The 27,396-nt window shown below is 49.5% G+C and overlaps 1 protein-coding gene across 1 annotated transcript in view; it reads left to right on the forward strand.

Moving 5' to 3' along the window:
* PLCG2 (phospholipase C gamma 2) overlaps positions 1-27,396 on the forward strand; it is a 145,187-nt gene that overhangs the window by 46,514 nt on the left and 71,277 nt on the right. The window contains 5 exon segments of the mRNA XM_032614793.1: positions 13,842-13,985; positions 16,219-16,312; positions 17,019-17,066; positions 25,488-25,572; positions 27,077-27,160. Of these exon segments, the coding sequence (XP_032470684.1) occupies positions 13,842-13,985; positions 16,219-16,312; positions 17,019-17,066; positions 25,488-25,572; positions 27,077-27,160 (455 nt within the window).

The following is a 27,396-nucleotide window of genomic DNA, read 5'->3' on the forward strand; positions in this document are numbered from 1 at the left end:
AAGGATCTAGCAGGACCCAGTTGGCCCAGGGAGAGGTCTGAGCAGCGGGGAAGTCTTTCTTCCCTGTATAGTGATTAAGAGCACAGGCTGGGAACCAGACTGCTGGCGTTCAAGTCCTGGCTCCACCAGTGTGGCCTTGGAAAGTCAGGCATCTGTCTCAGTGTCCCCATCTTTGGGATGCAGATGACGATCTCGGCTCACATCAGAATCCCTGATATGTTGCCTGGCTGCACTAGATGTTTCCGTGAGTGTGGCTTCCCTGCCCTTTTGCTCCTCTTTGGTTTCCTCTGAAGCCAAGAGGTTCCTGGTAGAAAGACGAGGACCAGCGTTTTCCATGGGAAGATTCAACATCAGTCAGCCTCGAGAATTTTCTCTACACAAACCTGGTCAAAGTTGAGATAATTGTCTGTATTCTCAGAACCTTTCTTTTCCTGTGAAAAAATAACAAGAAAAGAACCATCAGACTCAAAGAAAGAGTGTGTGTTTATGTGTCGTGCTGCTGGTTGGACTGGGGTCAGGCAGGGGGAAGATGGAACAAGAGGCTGTTCTCTTGTTACAAGGGGAACCCACGCTGTCCTTCTGCAGGTGCTGAGAACTCAGGCTCCTTGCGGACGTACATAGAAATTGTGTTTTTGGCTGCCGTCCTTGGCCTTTGCAGAATGAGTGGGGCCCCAAGCTAGGCCCCGCCGTGGGTCCCCTGCAGGCCACTTCCTCTGGGTTTCAGTGACTGACTTATCGGCCAGCCCCATGCGCATCTGTTTGTGGTCCGGCTAGAAATAGTATGGACTCCTGGTGGAGGGAGGAGCACAGGGCTGGCTCCTAGAATGGAGAATCAGCCTGTGGGGAGGGGTAAGGGATGCTGTCCCCAGTGTCCCCCAGGGGAGACCATGCTCGGGGCCCTGGCAAAGCACGATTTCCAGGCAGGGCCTCTGGAACGTGAGCCAGTGGTGGGAGCATCCTTCCCTTCAAAGTTCCTTTCTGGTCTTTCTGGTCACGTCAGGGAGAATATCTGTTTGCTACTAGCATGGTTGGTTTCTTTCTTTCTTGATATTCTGTATTTCTTTTTTTTATAAATTTATTTATTTTTTATTCATTTATTTTTGGCTGCGTTGGGTCTTCGTTGCTGCGCACTGGCTTTCTCTAGCTGCGGCGAGCGGGGGCTTCTCACTGCGGTGGCTTCTCTTGTTGCGGAGCACGGGCTCTAGGCGCGCGGGCTTCAGTAGTTGCAGGACGCCGGCCCAGTAGTTGTGGCTCACAGGCTCTAGAGCGCAGGCTCAGTAGTTGTGGCGCACGGGCTTAGTTGCTCCACGGCATGTGGCATCTTCCCGGACCAGGGCTCGAACCCGTGTCCCCTGCATTGGCAGGTGGATTCTTAACCACTGAGCCACCAGGGAAGCCCCATACTCTGTATTTTTAATTGAAAATTTCATTGAGATAATTAAATGAAGATTCATTTTCCAGGTGGACTGTGCTGTTTCCCCCAGTGGTAATATCTTGCAGAACTGTAGTGTGACATCACAGCCAGGACGCTTGCACTGATTCAGTCCACTCCCCGACTTACTCAGATTTCCCCAGTTGTCCTTATACTCTGTGTCTATCTGTTTGTTTTGTACGATTTTATCCCATGGGTAGGTCCCCGTATCCCCCGCCACAGTCAAGATATTGGAAGTTCCATCACCACCGAAATCCCTCTTAATAACCACACCCACCTGCATTTCTAAAATTTTAACACGTCTCATTTTGAAAGGCATTTTTCTTTAATAAGACATAACAAACCTATGGTAAAAGGCAAGCGAGGTGAGCCTGAGCTCAAATGTACACATGTCCAGCTCTGTGGCCACTGTCCCCACGAGGTAACCACCGCTTTGCTTCTGTGTCCTTCTGTGAGTCTCACTATGGTGAACTCGGCCTCACGCCCTCTAACACGCCTGCTTTTGTCCTCTTACAACGCAGAAGCACATGAGGGTTTCCTTTTGGCATCAGCTGTTTTTAGGCAGAATTTAACATTGTCCTGTTTCCACTGACTGCGTTGTTTTACAATTCCTATAATGTATGGTGGGCGGGACTGGTTTTCTTCTTACCGTAAGGCATAAGCCCATTCTTAAAATCCATCTGTTCAAGTGAAAAAGGTGAGTTGATTTAAAGATAAATATTAGACAAAGAGTGCCAGCACCATGCAGATACGGCTCACCTGACAAAGTTATAATCAAATGACTGACATTTGAGAAAGTGTCAGAAGCACATGTGACTCCAAACAACCCCAAACCAAACACTGGTTGATCCGGTGGGGGAAACGTCTATATATAGCCTTCGTACAATGAAGGCCTTCTGTGTAATTTTGATTCACAATACTGGTCTAAGGCAAAGCAAATTAAAATTTTAATAGGCTGGGCGTTAGGGAGTGAGTCCTTCCTTTAATGCCTTAATGATTTTTGAAATATCTGCACCATACCTGTTTTATATACCTAATACGTATTTTAAAATGGACTCTTTTTAACTTAAATTTGTAGAGAAGGAACTTTGATCTCACAGTTTAGAGGCTGCTAGATCTGTATTTTTCCAATTCCTATTAAAATACATCACAATTAAGACATAAACAAAATGTAGCTACTCTTCTTAAAGTCCTCTCCCATATCACACGCATGGGATTATTCTCATTTCATTTCCAGCAGGAGGGAGGAAACATGAAGTTTAAGTGACACTAAAACAATGCGTATTTAAAGAATTATATTTGATGGTTAGTTAGTGCTTGGGGTTTCAGCTGACCAGTTCATAAGACTCCTCTTTCTCTCATCTTCTCTTGAGTTTGGAAACAAGAACTGAAACACAGGTAACTCATAAGTGGCTATGAGAAGGTTTGCTCTGTGTTTGAGCTGCCTTAAGAGTCTGGTTTAGAATTGACCTCTGGCCCCTGACCCCTGACCTGCTCACTCTGTCACTCGCACTGTTGGATGCCCACTCCATGTGGCAGGGGGTAGGGCAGGGCATGTGGTTCTTGGGGGATGGATTGGACCAGAGCTGGACCAGGAGGCTGAGCTGGGCAAGCCCGGTTCCTTCTTCCAGACTCTGCTGTCCGAGAGCGTTCCCTGCTCCCATGGGGAGAGGGAGTCCCCGGAGGGAAGGGGAGGCCAGTCAGTTTCTCCAGGATCACTTAAAACTCTTAAACACCCGTAATACAGTCCTTCAAACATTTCTGCCTGGATACAGAGCATTCCAGGAACAGCTAAATAATAACTTGCGTGTTGTGATTCTGGAAAAGTCTCTGTGTGGAAGATGAGGTGGCATATTCTCCTCTGGCTGTCAGCGCAGTCTCGTCCGTTGTTTCTTACATTTTCAACAAGGAAGATGAGAACGGCCCCCCTCGCTTCCCATCTCTGGGCTTTAAAATAATTTTTAATGTTTTACCAAGTTCTTTTAGGTATGTCTACCTGTGGGAGGGATAGTATTTCCCCATTTTACCTATAAGAAGGCAGAGGTTAGGCTAGAATAAAGAAACCTGTCCCAAGCTGCATAGCCGGGACAAGTAGAGCGGAACTTTAAGCACGTGTCTTCTAGATTCTTTTAAAGTTGGGCTCTTTCTCCTCTCCCACGTTGAACCTCTTGTAACTGTGTTCTGTGGTGCATCTCAGTTTTTTTTTTATCTGACTTCAAGGTCAGATGCTGCTGTGTATGTGAAATAACCCCACACCCTTGGTTTTTTAAAGCAGGGTCCTTCACTGAGAGCAACACTGAGACAAAGTGAAACCACCAGCAGTGGTGAAGGTGTTATTGAAGGATGCTATGAAAGAACATTCATCCCAAGAGCTCAACTAACCCTGACTGTGAGACCTCCTGGGGGCCACTGCAGTTTTTATTTAATGTAATTTCATCTTGTTTGCAGAGCAGCTCAGGGAAGGAGCTACTGTACCACTGTGAGTGCAGATGAGGAAATTGCAGAGAGAAGGGAGGTGACTTGCCCAACCTCCCAGGCGTCTTTGGGAAGCAGAGCTGGGATTTGAACCAGGGTCTCTGGAGCCCGGGACTCCTTCCAGGGCTTTCTGCTCCCCCTTCACCAGGATAACTCTAGCCTTCAGAACTCAGCCAAGATGCGTGCCCCCGAGAAGCCTTTCTTCTCCTTGCTGGGAAGAAGCCCCCGTGTAGACTTGATTTTGCTCCCTTGAGGTGTTTAGCGTGGTGGTTGGTTTACGTGCTCGTGTGCAGGTTCGGACAGGGTCTGTCCTCCCAGGCTCTGAGCTTCTGGGGACGGGGACCGTGCCTGTCGGCTTCATCCTTGGCACTCAGCGAGATGGTCACTACCTACCTGGTTGGTTGAATGACTGAAAGATGGAAAAAGGAGGGTGGTGGGTATGTGCAGGAAGGTCCCCGAACCTTCTCTGTCTCTTCGCCTTGGGTACATCTGGAGCTTCCTTGAAGATACTTTGTTAAGCTTGTTGGGGGGTGGTGCCACTTGAGGTCGAGTGAGGAAATTGGGGAATAGGTCATGTGAGGATAGGAGGATGTTCCAGGCGTGCGGGGGGTCAGCAAGACAGCGGCCCAGAATCAAGAGTGGGAGGAGGAAGGAAACAGGTGTCGAAGAACAGGGGCATGGGGACAACCGACAGGGGGCAGAGAACCCCAAGTGTGCGTCTGCAGGTAATGGGTGGGGAGGGGTGGCCGGACCTGGGGAAGACCCGAGGTGATGCCGGGAAGCCGGGGGAGGTTTCAGAGACAAGGCTTTGCTTCTGTGGCTGTGTTATCTCACTTCTTCAAGCAGGAAGCACGGCTGCAGAGCCCGACTGCACGAGCACACTCGGTCCGAGCTCTGGCCACCAGAGCTGACTTGGAAAGTAAAGTCGGTCCTCTTACCGACTCTGTGCCCCTTGGCCAGAATTTCAACCAGTGCAGATCGAGCTCCCGTTGCCACCGTTTGCCCATCCCCCTTCCCACCAGTCATCCCTATGGTCAGCAAATTGGTGGGAATCTCTTTTTTTAACGTTTTCTCATGCTTTTACACACATATGAGCACATGTACAAATACAGCCATCCCTCCTTAGCTGAGCCTAATGCATTCCTGAAAACACAATAGAGAACATCTTTCTTTGGATAGCAGTGTATTATGTATATATTACATGTGTATTATATTATAGTATATGTGTATTATATTATATGTGTATTATATTACATGGATACAAGTGGTGGCACATTACCAACAGCTTGAAAAACCCAACCAGTTTCCCCAGTATTGCTTGACACCCTTAATCACCTAGAAGCCAGCCCATCAAATATTTCTGTAACCATACGAAGCATTGACAGCAACAAATATCTAATGATTTGATGCTTTAATGAACTGATTACTCATACATATGATACGACACGGTATTGGTTCTGAATTTTGATTTTTTTTCTGTCCTGTAACTACTTTGTAACTCGATAGAAATGACAATGAGATCTGTTAAAAATACTAAAGAAGTCATCTAAATTGGCCTCTGGCTTGCCAGGAGTAGACACTGAGACTGGATAGGGCGGGCAGGACACTAGGTTTGCTGCACGATGCTTTTCAGCGTTAGCGCCCTGGACATGCTCCTCTCTAATGCAGACTGATACACAGCAGTATTTCCACAGGTGCCTGCACCTGACCTTCCTGTAGCAGGTGTGTGATCTTTGTGGTGCATTTGAGGTAAAAAATGTTTGCGAGTTACAGTAAATATTAATATAGTGAGAATTGGCACAGCAACGGGCACCTGTATACAAGATGTGCATGCACACGTTTGTACATACATGTGGACCCACACACGCACAGATACGGGCACCTAAATCTGGTATCCTGTCGATGTGAGCTGTTGTGGAGCTTTTCCACATCACTGCGTAAGAACCTGCCTCTTCAGTTTCCACAACAGATAAGTGGAGAGATGGTGTTTTTCCTTAGGCCTTATATGAGTTCAGCTTTATTCCATTGCGTTAATAATTAAAAAAATAGCTGACAAGCACTTAGAAGTTACTACATCTTCATTAGTTAAAATTACCAGACACTATTTTAATTCTCACGCACGCGTGCGTGCACGCACACCTACGGACACACTTTCATTTAATCCTCAAAGAACACCGCGTGGGGAGACCATTATTTCTCCTGTTGCTCACATGAGGAGACGGAGGCAGGAAGAGGTGAACTTACTGCCTGAAACCACCTGCTGGATTTGAACCCAGGTGGACTGGTTCCAGAGTCTATCTGCTCATCGCCAGCCATGGGCTTGTCACGACCTGGGGGACCCTTGGAAACCTGTGGATTTGCATCCCCGGCACTAGGGTTTTATTCCCAGCGGCAGGTCCGAAAGGTGGTTTGGGATTAACCCGGCTGGGTGCAGCCAGCCTTACGCTTCTTGCTGCTCCGCACCCCTGGTGTGGTGGGACCACCCTTTAGCAAGGAAGGTGCCCCCGTGTGATGCAAGACCACGTACTGGGCATGCCAACAAAAATGCCCAAAGGGCCCTTGCAGACTCTGCCAGTTATCAAATAGAGAACCACTCCCGCAAGAGGGAAGACACATGGGAGCACATGTATATGTATAGCTGATTCACTTTGTTATAAATCAGAAACTAACACACCATTGTAAAGCAATTATACCCCAATAAAGATGTTAATAAAAAAAAAAAAAAAAAAAGAAAACCACTCCCACTGGCCAGGGATTTCCTTCCTGACTTCCTGGGGCCCCTGGTAATCAAGGAGGTGGCCAGAGAGTGAGCACCTGTGTGTCTCTGGAGGTGGCCCCTGCTGGCCCAGAAGGCCTGGGAAGTAGTGGTGACAGCTTTGAAGGGCTCGGTGGTGGCTCATGCACAGCAAGTGACTGGCCACCTACATACGAGCACCATCGCTGGCCCGGGTTGGTGGCTGGTCAGCCGCGTGGCATGAAGGGGGCACGTCACCGTTACACCTGCAGCCCTGAGGGTATAGTCGATAGAGGACCAATTTCCGCTCCTACCAGAAACCTGAGATAACTGAAAACGGGTGTTCAAAAAGAAACCTGTATGTTCAGACAGAAACCTGTCTGCAGATGTTCATAGCTGTACTATTTACAATAACGAAAAGGTGGAAACAACCCAAATGTCCATCAGTGGGTAAATGGATAGACCAAATCCATACGATGGAATATTATTCATTCGTAAAAATGAAGTACTGACACGTGCTACAACACGGAGGAACCTCAGAGATCTTCCGCCAAGTGAATTTAAAAGCGAGACACAAAAGACCACGTATCGTATATGCCTCTCTTTACATGAAGCATCCAGAACAGGCAAGCCTCTATAGACTGAAAGTAGGTGAGTGTTGTCCGGGGGCTGGTGTGGGCTGAGTGGGAAACGTGGAGGCTGAAGGGTATGGGTTTCTGTTTGGGGGGATGAAAATGTTCTAACATCGACGCTGGTGGTGGTTGCCCAAGTCTGGGAATATACTAAAAGCCATTGGATCGTATACTTCATGTGGATGACCTGTATGGCGTGTGAACCATATCTTAAAAAAGCTGTTACATTAAAAAGAGAGAGTGAGCGAGGGAGCGCCCTGATACCTGTAATTCCAGAACCACCTGCTGACCCAGGATACCTCTGGGGCTACAGAATGTACAGGGGCAGTAACATCTCGTCCCGTCGCCATGTAGGATCTCCCCTGGGGGAGCCCAGAGACGCTGTTCCCTCAACAACTGGGACTTGTCCACATCTGCCACTGTCCTGCCTGAACTAGAGAGACATTGCGGCTTTGACCCCTCAAACATCTGATCGCCGAGTTCCATGGGGGTGGCACGGAAACTGCCAGTTCGATAACCTGATACAGCAGAGGATGCCGAGGCCTAACCCTGCTGCCATAGTAGTCACTGCTGCACATTAAAGGCACTTGGCCGTGAATGCTGCGGCTCTTGGCCTGAGGCCTGGGGAGTTAAGGCCCCCTAAAAGCGGCCCTCAACCAATAGCAGTTGGAGGTTGGGGGATAACACCCCAGCTCCCTCCCTCTCTTGGTGGGGCAAACTCTAAGGGGCTCCCAGATCCCCATGCAGCTCCCTGTGCCCCTGGGGTACCAGGATGATGACATGGCAGCCTCCTTATCAGCGCCTTCCCTTCTCTGTCTCACTTCCCTGCTCCTCTGCTGGTGTTTCCTGGGATCAGCTCCTGGATAAACTGCATGTGCTCAAATCCTTGTCTCAGGGTCGGCTTCTGGGGGAAGCCAAGCCAAGACACCCAGGAAACCTAATCATGCATTCTGCGGCAGCCTGAATTTCTGCTCTGAGCCAGGCTCTGACGTAGCTGGGTGTGAGGCTCCGGTTGTGAACAGGGCGGACACGACCCTTGTCCTCCTGGGGCTTAGAGGAGAGAGCAGATAGGCAGCAAACAAAGAAACCTATGAATGCGTATGGTGCTGGTGAGGAACTTTATGGCACAGATGTAAAAATGACGGGCTGGATCCGTGCAGGGAGGGGGAGAGGGAAGGCGGTGTTGAGAAGTCACTTAAATGAGAGCCGACGTAGCCAGGAGGCCCATGTACGGTGAGACTTGCTGACTGGAGCGCGGTGGGAAGAGGGCTGCGTGTCCTAACGTGGCTTCTCAGCGTCGCCTGCTTGACCGTGAGAAGCAACGTAAAGGTTCAAATCCTGGCTCTTCCGCTTGCCGGCTGGTGACCCTGGCCGAGGTACTTCACCTCTGCGTGCCTGTTTCCTCATCTGTATCATGGGGACAGTCATGGGAGAGCAAGAGGACAGCCTCGCTGTTTCCAGGAGACTCACTTTCCTGGTGTGATCCGTGCTCCAGCGCCTCATGTGACCACGCTAAAGCCCGTCCCCTGCTGGGACCACAGCCTAGCTTTATTCTCCTGCCTCATCTATTTCTGCAGTCCTTTGTCCTTTGAGCACCCTCCCGCCACCCCACCACCCAATAAAAACCTAAAAAAGAATCCTTGCCTCAGGCTTGGCTTCCAGGGAACCGACCTGTGACATGTGCAAAGCATTAGCACTGTCCCTGGCATATGGGAAGTGCTCTGTAAGAGCGGTACCTGATTATTATTATTGCCTTTATTTCTAGTCTCATGGATGAAGCTAGTGTGTCTGTAAGACCTTTGGAGGTCAGGAGTGTGTACATCCGGGAGAGTGTCAGCCTGGCTGACAAAGTATGCTGAATAAATACTCTGCGTTTATGGATAGAAGGACTCAATATGTCAGTTCTTTGCAACTTGGTGTAGAGTCAACACGATCCCAATCAATATCCCAGCAAGTTATTCTGTAGATACTGACAATCTGACCCTAGAGTTTCTATGGAGAGGCAAAACACCCAGAATTGCCAGTACACTATTGAAGAAGAACAAAGTCAGAGGTGTCTGCTGCCCCACTCTGAGACTTACTAGAAAGCCACAGTTATCAAGACAGTGAGGTGTTGGGGAAATAATAGACAATTAGATCAATGGAACAGAATAGAGAGAACAGAAATAGACCCACACACATCATCAACTGATCTTTGACAATGGGACAAAGGCAATCCAATGGAGAGAGCATAGTCTTATCAGAAGCGTGATGAATAGGCCAGTACTTATCCCCGGAAAGGAAAGGGGGAAGTGAACAGGATGACATCATGGAGGCAGCCGGTCCTGGCTGGCGAGGGTGGATGCCTGCGGCCCTTTCCTGGGACAGGGCTGGCCTCCAAAGGATCCTTGCTTGCACCGAAGTGAAGGGCAGTGTAGGGACGGTCAGGGCTGCTTGCATCGTCAGAGTGGCTGTTTATATTTTAGTCTTTCTTTTCCCATGTTTCTTTCTCTCTGACTTCGTACGTTGCATGGTTGTGTCTCCCTCCCTCCCTCATCTGGATGGCTTGTCTTCTGTTCATATCTGGTTGTTTCTGCCTCTCTTTTACCCTGTCTGGTTGTTTCCATTTGTGTGTGTTGGTATCTGTGTGTGTCTGTCTCCCTCTGCCTCCCCCTCTGTCCCATCTCCAGTTCTGTCCCTGTCTGTGTCTCCGTCTCTCTCTGTCCGCTTCCTCTTTCAACAGCTATTTACTGGGCCCCACTGTGTACCAGTTGCTCCGCTAGGGGTGGAGATACAGTGGTGAGGAAAGATGCACCATCTAGGGAAGGAGCCATGAATCCATGGTTCACACCACTAAGCACTTGGCCTCTTCAGTGCTGTGGGGAAGAGGGGCTCGGTGTGTGTAATAGCAGTAGTCGGAGGGTATTCTGTGCGTCTGACGGTGATTGAGCTGAAACTGGGAGGAAGAACGTGGAGCTAACTAACTAGGCTAAGAGTGTCCCCAGCAGAGCCAGCGGCGGTGTCCTGTGAGGGAGTGAATGCAAGCTGCTGGCCAGTGTGGCTGGAGCACAGCGGTGAGGGTGCACAGTTGATCCAGATGGCGTCGGCAGGGTCATCACATGGCCTTGGTTCTTAGTCCTAATAGTACTGGGATGCCATCGGCAAGCTTGAAGCCCAGGGGCGGCTGGAGCATGTCTGCATTTCATAGAAAAGACTATGGGGGTGGCTCCTGGCTACTTCAGTAGTGCAAGCGAGAGGTGACAGTGGCTTGGATTATGGTGTTGGCCCCGGGAATGGGTAGAAGATAGATTCAAGAGTGATTTAGAAGGAATTGATAAGACTTGGTGATTGCCTGAAGACAGTGTTACATTATCTGAAATTTTTCTCTTTAGTTATGAACGCATCAAATTTTTATTATAATTTTGCTGTAAGGAAAAAAGCTCACAGTTGGCCAATTCAGAAATTCCCTCTTAGAGATATTTTATGGGGAAAGAGAATGGTTAGATAATCATTGTTAGACTAGCTAGGAAAAAAAGAGTATTGCTTAAGGTCACTGGGCTCCTAACAGGCAGGCAGCTGGGTTGGGTAAGTAACTGATTTCTGAGAACGAACATTAATACCTCAGATGTTCTCAGATAACCGCTGAAGCAGGTAAATCAGCAGTGCTGATTTAACCTCCCAGAAGGTTGTGAATCTGAGCGCGCACAAAGACTCTGTGTTTTGTTGTTAGTTTTTGAGGAATGAAGGACCCCTTGACTCCACCCCCACCCCCATAATAGGACCACCCATAATTAAGTGGGTTTAAAAAAATTTTTTTTAATTTATTTTTGGGCTGTGTTGGGTCTTCATTTCTGTGCGCGGGCTTTCTCTAGTTGCGGCGAGCAGGGGCTGCTCTTCGTTGTGGTGCGCGGGATTCCCATTACGGTGGCTTCTTTTGTCGTGGAGCATGGGCTCTAGGCATGCAGGCTTCAGTAGTTGTGGCACGTGGGCTCAGTAGTTGTGGCGCACGGGCTTAGTCGCTCCGTGGCATGTGGGATCTTCCCGGACCAGGGCTCAAACCTGTGTCCCCTGCATTGGCAGGCAGATTCTTAACCACGGCACCAGGGAAGTCCCTTGATAAGTGTTTTAAAAAACTTTTTAGTTTGAAATAATTTTAGACTCATGATAACATTACAAAAATAATACAGAGTTTCTGTGTACCATTCATCCAATTTCCCCCTGTGATAACATCTTTCATAACCATAGTTGTCAAGCCCAGGAAATGGACACTGGTAAAATATTATTATATTACAGACCTTAATTAGTTTTTTTTAATTTATTTTTTATTAAATAATAGTTGAATTACAGTATTGTGTTAATTACTGCTGAACAAATGACTCAGTTATACATATGTATACATTCTTTTTCTATTCTTTTCCCTCGTGGTTTATCACAGGATACTGAATATAGTTCCCTGTGCTCTACAGTAGAACCTTGTTGTTTATCCATTCTACATATACCAGTTTGTATCTGCTAATCCCAAACTCCCAGTCCAACCCTTTCCCACCGACCTCCCCCTTGGCTACCACCAGTCTATCCTCTATGTCCCTGATTCTGTTTCTCTTTTGTAGATAGTTTCATCTGTGTCATAGTTTAGATTCCACATATAAGTGATATCATGTGGTATTTGTCTTTCTCTTTCTGACTGACCTTGCTAAGTGTGATAATCTCTAGTTGCATCCATGTTGCTGCATATGGCGTTATTTTGTTCTTTTTTATGGCTGAGTAGTCAGACCTTAATTAAGTTTCACCATTTTTTATGTGGACTCAACTTTTGTTTGTTTTTGCTTTGGTGTATAGTTTCAAGGAATTTTATCACGTTTAGACTTGTGTAGCTACCACCACACACAGGGTACAGAACAAATGCTGTTTATTTAAAGTCTTTTCACTTTACTTCATGATTCTTGTCCCCCAGACTGTTTTCAGTCTAGCTAGATCCATGGTAAGAAAGTGAGAAGCCTTTGGTTCAGGCTTCCCTGGTGGCGCAGTGGTTAAGAATCCGCCTGCCAACGCAGGGGACGCGGGTTTGAGCCCTAGTCTGGGAAGATCCCACGTGCCGTGGAGCAACTAAGCCCATGTGGCACAACTACTGAGCCTGCATCTAGAGCCCGTGAGCCACAACTACTGAGCTCACGTGCCTAGAGCCCGTGCTCTGCAACAAGAGAAGCCACCGCAATGAGAAGCCCGTGCACCGCAACAAAGAGTAGCCCCCGCTTGCCGCAACTAGAGAAAGGCCGTGTGCAGCAACAAAGACCCAACGCAGCCAAAAATAAATTAAAAAAAAAAAGGCTTTGGTTCATTCCATCCCCTCCTCCCCTGATTTAATACTCTGTCTCCTCCTCCTGTTGTTACGTGTGAGTGGCTGTGAATCTTTCCTGCCAGTTCAATTCTGACTCTAAAATGCCTTTGTTCAGTCGGGTCTATTTGCTTCCTTGATCCCAGGTCAAAGCTGAGGTCTCCTTCCCTACTCTCTCATTCCCAGGAATACCTCTTTCCTGTTTCTCTGTGCAGTATAAGAACAAAGATGTATGTCCCAGGATTCTTGTGGTTACGTGGGACAGAAACTCATGTCCCACTAACCAAGGCAAAACAGAGAATTTATTGGGTCACATAGGTAGCCTGCTCCAGCGCAGAAGTGGCTTCAAGCCCAAATGGACCCAGGGGCTCAGTAGTGCATCAGGGATGAGTCTTTGCTTTCTGTATGGCAGGCCACATGGCCTGCTACCCCTAGACTCACGTTTTGTCAGCCTGGCGGCAGCAGCAGGAGAGACTTGATGAATAGCTTTGGCCACTTAAGTCCCGGGAGGAGGCTGATGGGGGCAGCTTAGGCCGTGTGCTCATCCCTGAACCCATCACCGTGCCAAGGGTGGGACATTGTGGTCATTCCTGGGACCCTTGGCCCCTCCTTTGGCTTGTTGTGGTGAAAGGTGCCGGGATGTGGATCATCTTCACCTCAAGCACGTGAAATGGGTTCATCCCAGGACAAGGTGCTTTTTTGACAGAAGAAAGGGAGGAAAGGATGGATGGACTTGTCACTCTGTGACACTCCTTAGTTCACGGGACATCCTATGGCAGGAAAGGGAGGGGGGGCTCTCCCTTGCATCAGGTGGCCATCCTGTGAGGGGAGGGGGTCATTTTTGGACCAAATGGCCACCCTGTGTGTGTGGGGGGGTCACCCTTAGATCAGATGGCTATCCCATGGAGGGAGGGGTCACCCTTGGGTCAGGTGCCATCCTGGCCAGGTAGGTTTTGGCTAGGAGTGAGTTGGCATCACGTGGCAGGAGGGGTTCTAGGGAGGATGGGTTTCCTCTTTTTCTGTCATCTCTTGCTGTACAACAAGTCTCCCGGTACTTAGTGGATCAGAACAACAAGCATTTCATGTTTTGCACATAATCCTGCAAGCTGGGCAGGGCTGTGGGGCCGGCCCAGCTTGTCTTCACTCTGGGGAGTGAAGAGCTGGGCTCTGCGTGTCTGGGGTGCAGGCACATGGCTGCAGCCTCAGATGGAGTGAACTCCAGCTTCTGATTGGCTGTTGTTCATTTTCCTTCAGTGGATATCATGGAAATAAAGGAAATCCGCCCAGGGAAGAACTCCAAGGATTTTGAGCGTGCGAAAGCAGTCCGCCAGAAGGAAGAGTGCTGCTTCACCATCTTGTACGGCACCCAGTTCGTCCTCAACACGCTCAGCTTAGCAGGTGGGTGCATGACATGTGCTCTTCTCTGCCCCTGGGTCTTCGTTTCCTTCCTAGGAAGTTCACTGGCAGGATGCTCACACCTGCCCAACCGCTAATGCGTGTTTAGGGCGTCATGGTTTTGAATCCTAACCCTGTCCCTTTCTAGCTGTGTGACTTTGGGTAAGCGACTCAGCCTCTCTGAGCTGCGGTTCACTCAGCTGTGAAACGGGGAGCCCAATAATGCCGACTCCACTGGCACGTGGAAAGGATTACGTTAAGGGCCTACCTGGCTCGTGCAGACAGCTGAAGGCGGGTACATTTTTCGTCCAGCAGAGTCTGGCCTGCACCATTTATTCAGCTTAACTGATCCGAAGGAACTATCCTGAAATCTTCCACCTCACACGTGTAAACATGCGTACATGCACTTACAGTAAACGCATACATGCACACACACACGTGCACACACGGAGACACATGTTATCTGGAGGTGAGATTTCAGGCCATCCCTATGAGTCCACCAGAAAGTCCAAGAGGCCTCTGAGCAGCCAGGAGAAGGGCTGTGAAAAAGCACAGGCACTTCGCTCAGGGGCAGAAGCCTGTAGCTGCCTTCAGGTCTAATCCCAGAACGTGTTGACTTAGAACTTGACGTACAATCATGACTGACGAGAGAGAAAATAAGTAGCATTAAAAGTAGACCAAAGTGGGAGGAAACCGTGAAAGCTGAGTAGCGTTAGAGACATTGAATTTAGGGTCAGGTAGGGACTTCCCTGGCGGTCCAGTGGTTAGGACTCCGAGCTTCCACTGCAGGGGGCCTGAGTTTGATCCCTGGTGGGGAGACTAAGATTCTGTAAGCCATGCAGCACGGCCGAGAGAAAAAAAAAGTGAAAAGACAACCCACAATATAGAGAAAAAAAATTGCAATCCGTATGCCTGATTAAAAACATATCTAGAATATTTAAGAACTATTACAACTCAGTTATAAAAGACATATAATTTAGGGTCAGATAGGTCTCATTGGTTTGAGTTCTCATTCATGCTTGCATCAGGCATCTTTTGAGCATATGCCCTGTGCCAGGTTTTACTACGTGTCATGGGGGCTGTAAAGAGGAATAAGACCCAGTTGCTGCCTTTAAGGAGCTCACAGTCTACTTGGGGAGACAGACGTGTGGACAGGAACTTAGAGTACTCTGTGATAAGAGCAGTAGTCCAAACATAAGCGTGCTGCAGGAGTACACAGTGCCTCATTCCCTGGAAGGCTTTGCAGGGGAGGTGACTTTTCAACTGGGTTTTAAGGCATCAGTAGGAGTTGGGATGAAAGAGGGAGGATGGTCCAGGGAGAGGACATTGCATGTGCCAGGGCTTGGAGGAGGGAAATTAGCAAGCTGGATGTAGGAAGTGTTGGGTGGCCGTCTGATTGATGGTGTGTAGCAGGAGGCAGAGATGGGGCAGGAGAGAGGGGCCCGTGACTGTGTCCCTTCAGAGCTTTGTCCACGTAGCCCCCCTGCAGGCTGAAGCCTGGGTGCTCTTCTTGGTTGGGAGGCCATGAAAGCCCAAGCAAGACGTGGAGCCCAGGATGCCAGGGTGATGTCTGGATCCCAGCTTCTTATTTACTGGCTCTGGGACAGGTCCCATCACTCTTCTGAGCTGTAGTTTTCGCCTCATCCACATGGGAAGAGTGAGAGCAGAAACCTCAGCATGCTCTATCTAGACTAGCAGACTCCCTAGTTTGGAGATGTTTAATAACTGGACTAGTTGTTTGCATTGCCATCTCCACTTTACTGATTAGGAAATGAGGCACAGAGAGGTTAAGTAACCAACTGAACATCACACAGCCCTGAAGCGGTACACTGGGACTTGGCGATGATGCCAAGCTCTTAACTGGTACTTGTTGCCGCTTCCCTTGCGGGCATCAGCATCACCTACTCTCCACCCCTCTCTCTGGCCTTGAAGGGAAACAGGGGAGATGCTTAGGGCTGCTCAGGATTGTGGTACAAGTTATCCCAGGTCCTGCCTCTTGTTTGTTAGCATAGGGCTAAAACTCTTTTAAAAAGTCACCGGCTTGTCACCCCTGCTGTAGGAGGCTCACCATGGACATATGGCCTCATCTGAGACAAAAAGTAGGTCCTAGGAACCAGCACAGGCTCCTCCCAGCCCCGTGGTCTGTGTGGGGCTGGGAAGGTGTGTGGGGGGTCCCTAAGCAGCGGTCTGTCTTCCCAGGGAGTAACAGAGCATTTCTGTCCCCTCACCTCTACAGCCGACTCTAAAGAAGATGCAACTAAGTGGCTCTCTGGCTTGAAGATCTTGCACCAGGAAGTGATGAGCGCATCCACCCCCACCATCATTGAGAGGTGACGGTTTTGGCCTGTTTATCTCTGTGTTCGCTCACTCAGGCATTTATTCTGCTGCCTTTAGCCAATATGGTGAAAGAAAGAAAAAGGGAACTTTGCGTCTTGGAGGCTCATTGAGTGTCCTGTATGCAGTAGGTTCCCGTTAGCGGCTGTGGACTCTCCAGCATCTTACAGAAAAGCCTGTCTCAGTGCTGGGCCTTGGTGTTGGCCTGCTGGAGTGAGGAGGGCCCTGGGGCTGAGACAGAGGCTGGTACTGGTGTCGGGTTTGAGGGGAGGGCCCGAGGCTTGTTTCTTACAGGATTTAGGAAGAGGGATTAAGCTGACGGATCAAAGGACCTCAGGCTTGCGGTCCGGGGATTTTCCACCTGCCACTCCCTTTGGATGGGATTGGTGTGTGAATTACTGTCCCTCCAGCAAACCAAAGCCCTCTGATTTACACCATTTTCCTTACCAGCTTTTTGGGGATTAACTAATACCATCAGAGGGAATTGTCAGTTTAAAGATTGCCAGCCTCTGTCAAAGGGGCCTCTTGCCTCAGCTGGGGCATTTCAACCACAAGGAGAAACTGCTTCTTCCCAAGTGGCCTGAGTTGGAAAGTTGGAAAACCTTCCTTTTCGTTTCCAGTTTCCTTTGTCGCATCCTATAGAACTCACTTAGACTTGTGCTGTTTTCTAACTTTCCTTCTTTGTCTCAACTCTCTTCCCAGTTGGTTGCGAAAGCAGATTTATTCTGTGGATCAGACCAGAAGAAACAGGTAAGATTCGCTCACATTTCTGTCGTTTTCTCCCGATGGTTTTGGACTCGGATGTTCATTCTTTCTTTAAACATTCTGAGGGGGTTGGAGCAAGTTCTCTGCTGTGGAAAGCTCCACAGAGGGAGCTTTCAGTTAGCTGAAGTTAGATTTGACCTACAAGGTGCCGGACACAGTGCTAGGTGGCGGGGGTCACGGTGACGGAATCTCCACCCGTGCGGGACCTCACTGCGGTGGAAAATTCCAGTCCACCTGCAGAGGTGGCTTCTCTTTTGTGGAGCACTTGCAGCACGTCCTTTAGGCCTTCACATGTGAGCCCCTTCTGTGTCCCGGGGAGACACAGGGTCACCATGGTGCCTGCCCTTCCTCTGTGCTTGGGAGATTGACCATCAGGAGGTAAACCCAGTTCAGTAGCGATGGTCGTAAGGGCTGGGTGGACGTGAGTGGGGCGATGTGATAACATGTAATTCAGTGTCCTTGACTGGTTCACTGAACAGCACGTCTTGGAGTGGTTCCCTGTTGGCACACACAGCGCTCCATGCCAGGCATTTTTGTATCCAATGCGGTTTGTCCTTGGATGGGTACAGTGTAATTCTCCCATTGATGAGAAATCATTTCCTTCTTGATGGACGTGAAGTTGTTCCTGGTCCTTTATTAGCATACTGTGAAAGCCTTCACATCTCCCTTTTTGTAAGCTTCGGTGATGAGGGTATGAGCAGGATAAATTCCCGGAAGAGGAATTCCAGCGGCCAGGTGTCCTCGGGTCTGAGATTTTTGAGAGAGGTGGTAGCGATTTCTGTTTCTGCCAGCAGTGCAAGAAAGTACTTGTTTCACTGTGTCTCCAGAGTTTGACCTTTATTAATCTGTGGGTAAAAGGCAGCAGTGGATTTTGGCTTAAATTTGCGTTTCCTTGTTTATGGGCGAGGTTGAACATCCTCTGCATTTTTTTTCGGTTATGATCCAGTTCTTGTTAATAATGTAATGATAAAAAAAACACACCATTTATTGAGCACCCAGCATGCCAGGCACGGTACTGAGCTCTTGACAATCAATTGTATCATTTTAGCCTCACATCAGACCTCTCTGAAAGTTTTTAAATGTTTTTCCTTCCTTCCATTCTCCATTAAGATGTGTCAGCCTCACGTCAACGAGGCAACAAGTAACGTCTACAACTCACCTCTCTTGTTCCTGAAAGTCTTTCCATCCCTGAGGCATTCTAGTGTCAGGCTAGTGTCATCCATCACTTGTTGATTTCAGAGCGTCTGTGGTCTCTTGTACACGTGCCCCACGGGATGCTCTACAGATGGTAACCAGGAAGCGGTGAAAAGTTTAGTGATGTTGTTAGGTCAGCCAGCAGCTCAGTCCGTGTCTCTGTCCATCTTCCTTTCCCTCCCTCCTCCTCTCAGCCAGCGTTCTGTGGTCCCACACCTGGGCCTGGCCCGTGTTACGGAGGGTGGATCAAACGAGGTCCCCGCGCTGGGGGATTTTATACACACTGGCCTCTTTCAGTCTCGGAGGTGGAGCCTCCCATGACTGTTTCCCTTCTCTGTGGCTTTGGGGTGAATCACAGCTGAGGTCCCTCCTGGGCCCTCTCTCCACATGGTGGGGTATGGCGTTGTTGATCTGGTTCCACAGTCTGCTTCTCCAACTTCTGTTGTCAAGAAGTGGGAGCCTCCCTCCAGCTCTCTCGCTCAGAATGGATTCTTGCAAGTCCTTTACAGAGAAGTCCTTTCCAGAACCTTCAGCAGACAGCAAGTCTGTCTCTGGCCATGATTCCTTGTTCCCTGCTTGCCGTTCCCGCTCCCCGACCTCCCTTCCGCTTGGCAGAGCCCTTCTGCTCTGTCAACACGTGGAAAATCCCACCTTTCCTGCGGTTCTGGGAGGCCCAGAGGGAGTTTTTCAAAAGGAACTTGACCAAGGTGCCAATGAAAGGGCAACTGACTTCTGCCAGTCTCCCTCCTTTCCTGTCTCGCACAGTGGTCCCGTTTCCTGGAAGAAAACAAAGGAGCAGCAGCACGAAGGAAAGAGCCTGGGGATGGGAGGCAGACTGTGGGCTGGCCCGGCTCGGGCAGTGTCCAGTCCCGGGTTTTTGTTGGCCTGAGCATGTTTCCCTTTTCAGCCTCTCGAGAGGCAACATGGCAGCAGCTGGCGTTTACTGAGGAGTCACTTTGTAACACCCGCCGTTCTGAGCACTCTCCTTACTTAGGGAATTGGGGAAAGCTTACGGAAAGAAGGCTCTCAGACTGGCGAGCTGGGCACCCTCCGGTCCGTTTTATGAGGATCCTGAGGCCAGGAGAGGTTAGATCACTCGTCCGCAGCAGCCTAGCCGGTCAGCTGTGGCTTAACTGATCACTCACTGAAATGGTAAAAGGCAGAAATCTTCCCTTCCCCTCCGTGACCTCCTTTGACTGAAAATTACGTGTTGGTTTCATTGTGGTGAAATATACATAACATAAAGCTTGCCATTTTCAGTGTACGCGTCAGTGGTTCATGTTGCGGTGCTGCCATCACCATCCGCCTCCAGAGCTCGACCCCTCTTGCAAAACTGAAGCTCTGTACCCATTTAGCCCTCACTCTGTTACCCCCTCTGCAGCCGCTGGTAACCGCTGTGCTATTGGGTTGGCCAAAAAGGTCGTTGAGGTTTTTCTGTAAAATGACATTTACGGGAAAACCTGCACGACCTTTTTGGCCAGCCCAATATTTTCTGTCTCTGTGAATTTGACTCCTGTGGGCCTATGAGTGGAAGGATGCTGCGTTTTGTGGCTGGCGTACTTCACTGAGCACCATGTCTTCATGGTTCATCCACGTTACTGTAGCAAGTGTCAGAATTTCCTTCCTTTTTAAGGCCGAATAATATTCCACTATGTGCATGTAACACATTGTGTTTATGCGTCCATCTGTCCGTGGACACTTACTCCAGGTGCTTCCACCTTTTGGCTATTGTGAGTATTGTTGCTGTGAATATGGGTTTCTAGTCTCTGCTTTCAGTTCTTTTGTGCATTACCCAGAAGTGGCATTGCAGGATCAAATGGTAATACTGTTCCATTTTTTGATGAACTGCCTACTGTTTTCCACAGCAGCTGCAACCATTATACATTCCCACCAGCAGGGCAACAGGATTTCATTTTTTTCTCACTTCCTTGCCAACACCTAACCTTCCTTCCTTCCTCCCTCCTTCCTGCCCCTCTTCCCTCCTTCCTTCCTCCCTCCTTCCCTCCTTCCCTCCTTCCCTCCCTTCCTCCCTTCCTCCCTTCCTTCTTTCCCCCCCACCCCCCCTTCCCTCCCTCCAGCCATCCCAGTGGGTGTAAAGTAGTATCTCATTTTGGTTTTGATTTGCATCTTCCTAATGACTACAGATCTTGAGCATCTTTTCATGTGCTTTTTGCCATTTGTATATCTTCTTCAAAGAAATATCTAGACAAGTCCTTTGCCCATTTAAAAATATCACATGGACTTTTTTTTTAGATATGGTAAACAAGCCTGTGTTTTATTTAATTTTATTTTTTGGCCGTGCCGCAAGGCACGTGGGATCTTAGTTCCCTGACCAGGGATTGAACTGGCGCCCCCTGCATTAGAAGCTCAGCGGCTTAACTGTTGGACCACCAGGGAACCCCCAAGCCTATGTTTTTTTTGTTTTTCTTAAACATCTTTATTGGAGTATAGTTGCTTTATAATGTTATGTTAGTTTCTGCTTTATAACAAAGTGAATCAGCTGTACATATACATATATCCCCATATCCCCTCCCTCTTGCGTCTCCCTCCCACCCTCCCTATCCCAGCCCTCTAGGTGGTCACAGAGCACCGAGCTGATCTCCCTGTGCTATGTGGCTGCTACCCACTAGCTATCTATTTTACATTTGGTAGTGTATATATATTACGAAAGTAACTCATGTTCGTTATAGAAAATTTTGGAAATACTGAAAACTAGAAAAAATTTGTGTGAGTTTGACATTAAATGGTAGGCACTGTTTAACTCTGGGTACAATTGTTTTCAGTAGATTTCCATCCTCAACTTTATTTATTGGTTTGTTCATTTTACTTCATTAATATGTAACTATACATATGACTTTACATTGTGTTCTTCCTTAACTAATTTTAAAATTTTGGAATAATGTTACATTTAGAGAAAAGTTGCAAAGGTGGTACAGAGATTTCTCATGTACCCCTTTGGCCAGTTTTCCCTACAGTTCACATCATTCATGTCAAAACTTGACAAACCACATTTGCTATACGAGTGTTAGGTAAACCCTAGACTTTATTGGAATTCACCATTTTTTCCACCAGTGTCCTTCTCCTGGTCTTGGACCCCACATTTGTACTTAGTTGTTCTGCCCCTTTGGTGTCCTCTAGGCTGTGACGGTTTCTCCATCTTTCCTTGTCTTGCATGACCTTGACAGTTTTGAGGAGTAGGTCTCAGGTATTCTGTAACATGTCCCTCCATTTGTGTTAGTCTGATATTTTTGTCATGATTAGACTGGAGTTAAGGGTAACCTGAGGTTGTGTTTGGGAAGAATATCACAGAGGTGAAGGTCTTTTTCTTCACCGTGCTCAAGAGATGCCTGCTTTCACCATGGCTTGTCAAGGGTGTTGGAAACCTTGATTACTTGGCCAAGGTTGTGTCTTCCAGATCTCTCCTTCGTAAAGACCCCACCCCCGCCTGCCCCCGCTCTGTTTTCTGGGAATCAGTCACTAAGTCCAGCCCACATGCAAGGAGGGGAAACTATCTTCACCTCACCTTAAACCATAAACACGTTTACATTTTGTTGCAACTCTTTGGGAACAGTATTAACGCCTACATTGTAATTCAACCAATGGGATCTGATATTTGGCTTGAAAAGTTGCCTCTTGTTTGTCATTTAGTTTGTGTCCGGTTTTTATTAACGTTCACAGTTTCACTGAATTGCGTTCAGAGGGAACGTTATGGAGCGACCCTCACGAGAAGCGTGTTTCGGGTCATCGTAGGATTCTCGGTCTTAGTGCCAGTCTGTCCCGTCGGCCGGACGCTCTCTGCTTTCTTAGAGTCTTCCCCCTGTTGTTGCTGTTCACACCGGTGGGGGCTCTCGAGGTCGGGGATCCGGCTGGTTCGGTCTTTGTAGTGTTGGTCAGATGAACGAAGCCCTCCCTTTTCGTTCGTAGACACAGCATTGTAACAGGGGACAACCAGAACGTTCTTGTCCTTATAACATTTCCAGGCCTGGGGAGACTGAGTCAAAGGCATGAATCGTTTGACATTAATCTTGACCAGGTTTCCAGAAACCCCCTCTTTTTGAGTCTCTAGAGTTTAGTTGCCTCTTACCTGGGAATTAGGTTCTAAGGTCAGTGCATTAGGGGAAAACTTCTTCGGTCAAAATACCCCTTGCGAAAGCCCCTGAACCTTCGGGGGTGGAGGGTGGTCACTGGAATTGCATTCCTCAGGGTGAGGCTCACGGGCTGAGTCCTGCAGAGGGGCCAGCAGACCTACGGGCTGGGAGCAGGTTGTCTCTGTGGACTTCTCTTTCCCACTTTGCCCCTTGCCCCTCGGCATGTGACACTGACTTTGCATAAACCGAGTGTGCACTTCCTGTTCTCGCTCAGCCTGGCCTTCAGGAGGCGGGAGGGTCGGGCGTGCAGGTGGGAGGCAGGTGTGCGGTCCAGTTCTGTCTTCAGCAGGCATGCAAATAGGTTCCCTGCGGTCAGCAGTCCTGGCTCCAGCACGTCGGACAGCCTGGGGGGGCTTTACCCCCAGAGGTGCACTGCCTGTCCCGCAGAAGTTCTGTTCCACTGGGTCTGGATGGGGATCATGAATGTGCACTTGTAACAAATTCCCAACTGATGTTGGTACTGGCGTTCCAGGGACGCTACTTAGAGAAGCAGGCTTCTAGAGCTGCACTGTCCACATGTGACTATTTAAATCTAAAGTAATTAAAATTAAATAAAAATTTAAAAATTCAGTTCCTTGGTTGCCCTAGGCGCATTGGACAGCCCTGATACGGAACGTTTCCATCATCCTAGAAAATTCTTTTGGGCAGCGCTGAGGTTTGAATCTCAGCACTGACACTTACTGGTTGTATGAGTTTGGGTAAGTTACTTGACTTCTCTGTGCCTTAGTTTCCTAATCTGTAAGAGAGATCAGAGTTCCTACCTCCTGGGATTGGTTTGAAGATTCAGTGGGTTCATTTGTGACGAGTGCTTGGCCAGTGGCTGGCTTACGGTAAACACTAATGAATGTTTATTACTGTTACAAGAAGCTGGGGGTGGTGGAGGTGTTGGTTACCAGCCTCAGGGTGGCAGGTAAGTTTCGTGGGGCTGCCAACCTCAGTTGTTTGGTAAAGGCTGCCCCAGGGTGCAGTGTTGTAGCATCTGGGACCACGCCAAGCTGAGGAGGGAAGCTGACATGATTGTTCAGTGCCCGTGGGGAGGGGGTAGTTTTTGCCATCCCTCCCCAAAGGGATTGCCCTGGATTGCCCTGCACGGTCACAGGCTGAGCCTGCAGGAAGCAGAATCTGAGATGGGGCTTTGTGTGCAGGAAGCTTATGGGGAGTGGGTGCGGGGCCACACCTGCGAAGGCAGCTGGATTGTGATGCAGTCACAGTCACGGCCTCAGCTGGCCCCGTGGGGAGCTCCGGGGAGGCCCTGCAGAGCTGTCCTGAGTTACGGCCAGAGGGCAGACCATGATCTTGGCTGAGATCTGATGACAAGTCCTGGATGGGGAGAGGGGTGAAGTTGGGAGCTGCTGGCTTCCTACCCGCCGGCAGCTCCACGGGCCAGTCCTGGTCCACGTGCCCAGAGCGGGGAGTGAAGGCGCGGCACGGGTAGTGGAGTGGAGTGGCTAGTCCCTGCACAGGAGCCCAGAGAAGCTCTCTGGCTCCCACCTTTACCTGGGGGCTCAGTTGCTCCACTGTAAGGCGGGACCTTTGGAGCCGGTGGGCTCAGATGCCCCAGTGCTCAGATTCTCGCGACCCCGGGCCCTGTGTTTGCTCCACTGGCCCCCCGGCAGCTGCACTGGCTCCCAGCTCCCCAGTCCCTTTGTTCCTGGGTGTGGGAAGGTTTCTTGGCCCCGTTTCTGCCTGGAAGTTCTGGGTTCCCCAGGGGACGCCGACCTCTTCCTTGGTCCTAGATGAGCCGCCTTGGCTACCAGCTAGGCCAGACCCTCTCCCTGCCTCGTTTTATAGCGCCATCCCCCGCCACTCCTCGTCCTTCATCCTGCCCTGGCCAAGCTCTTCGGGACACCCCGGGGGCAGGGTCCGAAAGGGGGTCTCAGCCAGCCTGCTCGCTTCTCTGTGCGGCCAGCCCTGCCGGGCCTGCCGGGGGCTTTGTGCTGCCCTCACCGTCTCTCTGGGAAAGCCCTGGGTGCCGGCCCCAGGAGTGGTGGGAGGTGGGGAACACGTGGCCCATAAAGGTCTCCCACGTTAGGGAGGCCGTTAGATGAGAGACAGGGATGCTGGAGGTGGGGACACTGGGGTGGCCAGGAGTCCTCTTGGCGGTCTCCCGGGGCAGCTGCCGAGTGTGGCCTGCTGCTTCCTCCCGGGCGTGCTGGCAGAGGCCGAGTAGACAGTGTGGCGGAAGCTGGGCCGTTCCTGCCCACAGCCCGGGCAGACTTCCTTCCTGGCCACGCACAGCCCCTTTCTAGTCTGACGTCTCCAGGAACGCAGAACAGTTTTCTCTGGCCACGCCAGAGGCCGCCCAGACCACCCTCTCTCGCTCTGCCGGACACGTGGCTCTGCAGCCACGAGGGTCTGGATCTCAGGCCCTTGGCCCGCCGCCCTCCGTCACTGTTCGTGGCGTTCCCTGAGAGGCCTCAAGTGCAGTGGTTACAGGCAGACCCGGAGGCAGGCTGCACTGGAGTCCGCCTCCGCCGCGTGCTAGCACCCAACGTCTCTGAGCCTCGGTTTCTCCACCTGCCGTGTGGAGTGATAATGGTGCCTGCCTCCTCAGGTCGTCAGACCAGCTCCGACCTTGAGCTGCATACCCTGCCCCCATCCCCGTTGCCTGTTCTGAACCCTGGGACTCGAGAATGCATACTGTGTGGGGGGGTGAGGTGTAGCGAGGGACGAGGTGACGTCATTGCCTGGAGATCCCCGGGGCAGCCTGGCACATAGTAGGTGTTCAGAGAAGGTTGGCTCCTTCCCCTGCCTGTCTCTGGCCTCCAGTGACCTCTTCTTGGCTGGAACCCCTGTGACGTTTCGCATCTGCCGAGGTTATCCGACACCATTTCTGCCCTCACTGCGAATCTCCAACGTGATCCGTGTCCACGGCCATCCCTGAAGGGTGGAGACCAGCCTTGCACATCGGGTGTCTTGATCCCAGAGTCTCTGTTCCCAGTTAGTGCTCACTAACAGCTGTTGGCGGGTCTTCTCGTAGAGATGGGAGCTGACAGGAGGAGCCAGATCCTCCACTCTTGACACCCCTCAAGGCTGACGGGACTGGGGTTCCCCTCTTTTGCAGCATCAGCCTCCGAGAGTTGAAGACCATCTTGCCCCTGGTCAACTTCAAAGTGAGCAGCGCCAAGTTCCTCAAAGATAAGTTCGTGGTAAGTTTTGTGTCTCAGCCTGGCGATTTTGTGAATCCAGGGCTACGTGTGCCTTTCCCGTGAAGCCACTACGTGCCTTTGAGCTCCATTGAATGGTATCCAAGGAAGTCCCCCGCCTCCAGATTCATCCATCTTAGTCCGGACAGAGGGATTGTGTGAAGATCTTAGGCCCGTGTTCTCAGTCGTGGCAGAGGACGTCATCCACGAAGACCACGTTCACTGAGCTGCTTGACTTGGGACGTTTCCACCAGTCCAACTTTCCCTTTCCCTCACTACCCCACAGCCTGTTTTCCTTTTAATAATATGAACACATGTGTTTCTTCTGGAGAATATTATGGAAGACTCCTTATGTAGGTTGCCAGGGATGTGGCGTTTTGTATTCAGGTCCTGATAGCATAGTTGTCAGAGGCGACTCTTCTCTGCCCTTCCCCTCTCCTCGCCCCCACCCCTCCCTTCATCCAATGATCCTTACTCCCATCCCTCCATCCCTCCTTCCGCCCATCATTTAATTTGTTTACGTTCTTGTGTAATTAAGCCATTGGTAGATCTGAGACGGGTCATTCCATGAGTGATGGGGTAGCATAGGTCGGGTGGGGCTCTTCTGAAGGGTGTAAGGATGGAGGTGATCCATAGGCATTCTTTCTGGCCTTCAGAGAGATACTGACTCTCGTCAAGGAACCCAACAACACTCCATCCCAATAGTCCCAGTTGGTGGACTCACAGGGGCATGTCACAGGATTCCTCAGCTGAAGAAGCTCATTCATTTTTATACCAGTGAGCTCCTGAAACAGTTAACCCACTTTATGGCTTATCAAGCCATCTTTTGGCCCGCCCCCATCATTCGAACTGGTCCAAGAAGGCAAGACCAGAGAAGGGTGGGGACTGACAGAAGAGAGATGGGAGAGGCATTTACCACCGACCGCCACGTAGTTGGAGTTTTGTTCCTTATCAAGCCTTTACCAAGCAGGTGCTACGTGGATGTTATCTGGTTTGGTTTCAAGGAAGTCCGAGGAGGGTAATGGTGGTTCTCCCATTTTACAGATGAAGAAACGGAGGGTCTGAGAGGGTCAAGTGATTTGCCCAAAGCTGTTAAGCCATTCAGGGGACAGACCTTGACTGGAGTTGAGCTCTGTTCATTCTAAGGGCTCGGTTCATTTTCTTATGCTTTTAAAAATGACCTATCTGTACATACCCTATAAATATGTCTAGATTTGAAAGTGTCTTCTGCCCCCAAAAGGAGGAGTTCTGCATTATGGCTCTTGGAATTCTGGCTCAGATCCTTCCCTTCTGGAGAGTCAAGGGAAGGATCTTACCAGGGATCCCTGGTGGGTATGTTCTCCAGGCAGATAAATTAGGAAACTTGTGGACAGTTGGGTTCAGAGGAATGCAAGTTTGATTTTAACCAGTGTTGTAGCAGAGCCATGGTATTTCTGTGAACAGGGAAGAGGCATTCTTGTGGTGGACAAGAAAGATCGTGTGGTCACTTTTTTTTATATATTTACAGGAAATAGGAGCACACAAAGATGAACTCAGCTTTGAACAGTTCCATCTCTTCTATAAAAAACTTATGTTTGAACAGCAGAAATTGGTAAGACGATTCTTTTTTTCCCATTTCCTTTTTGAAGGTTTTGATAGTCTTAGTTTACCTTACTTTTAAAAATTGAAGCATAGCTGCTGTACAATATTATATGAGTTACAGGTATGCAATATAGTGTTTCACAATTTTTAAAGGTTATCCTCCATTTGTAGTTATTATAGAGTATGGGTTATAGCCCCTGTGTTGTACAGTGTATGCTTGTAGCTTATTTTATATGTAATAGTTTG

This window comes from Phocoena sinus, chromosome 19 (assembly GCF_008692025.1).
Source record: "Phocoena sinus isolate mPhoSin1 chromosome 19, mPhoSin1.pri, whole genome shotgun sequence".
In the NCBI taxonomy this organism is placed as follows: domain Eukaryota; kingdom Metazoa; phylum Chordata; class Mammalia; order Artiodactyla; family Phocoenidae; genus Phocoena; species Phocoena sinus.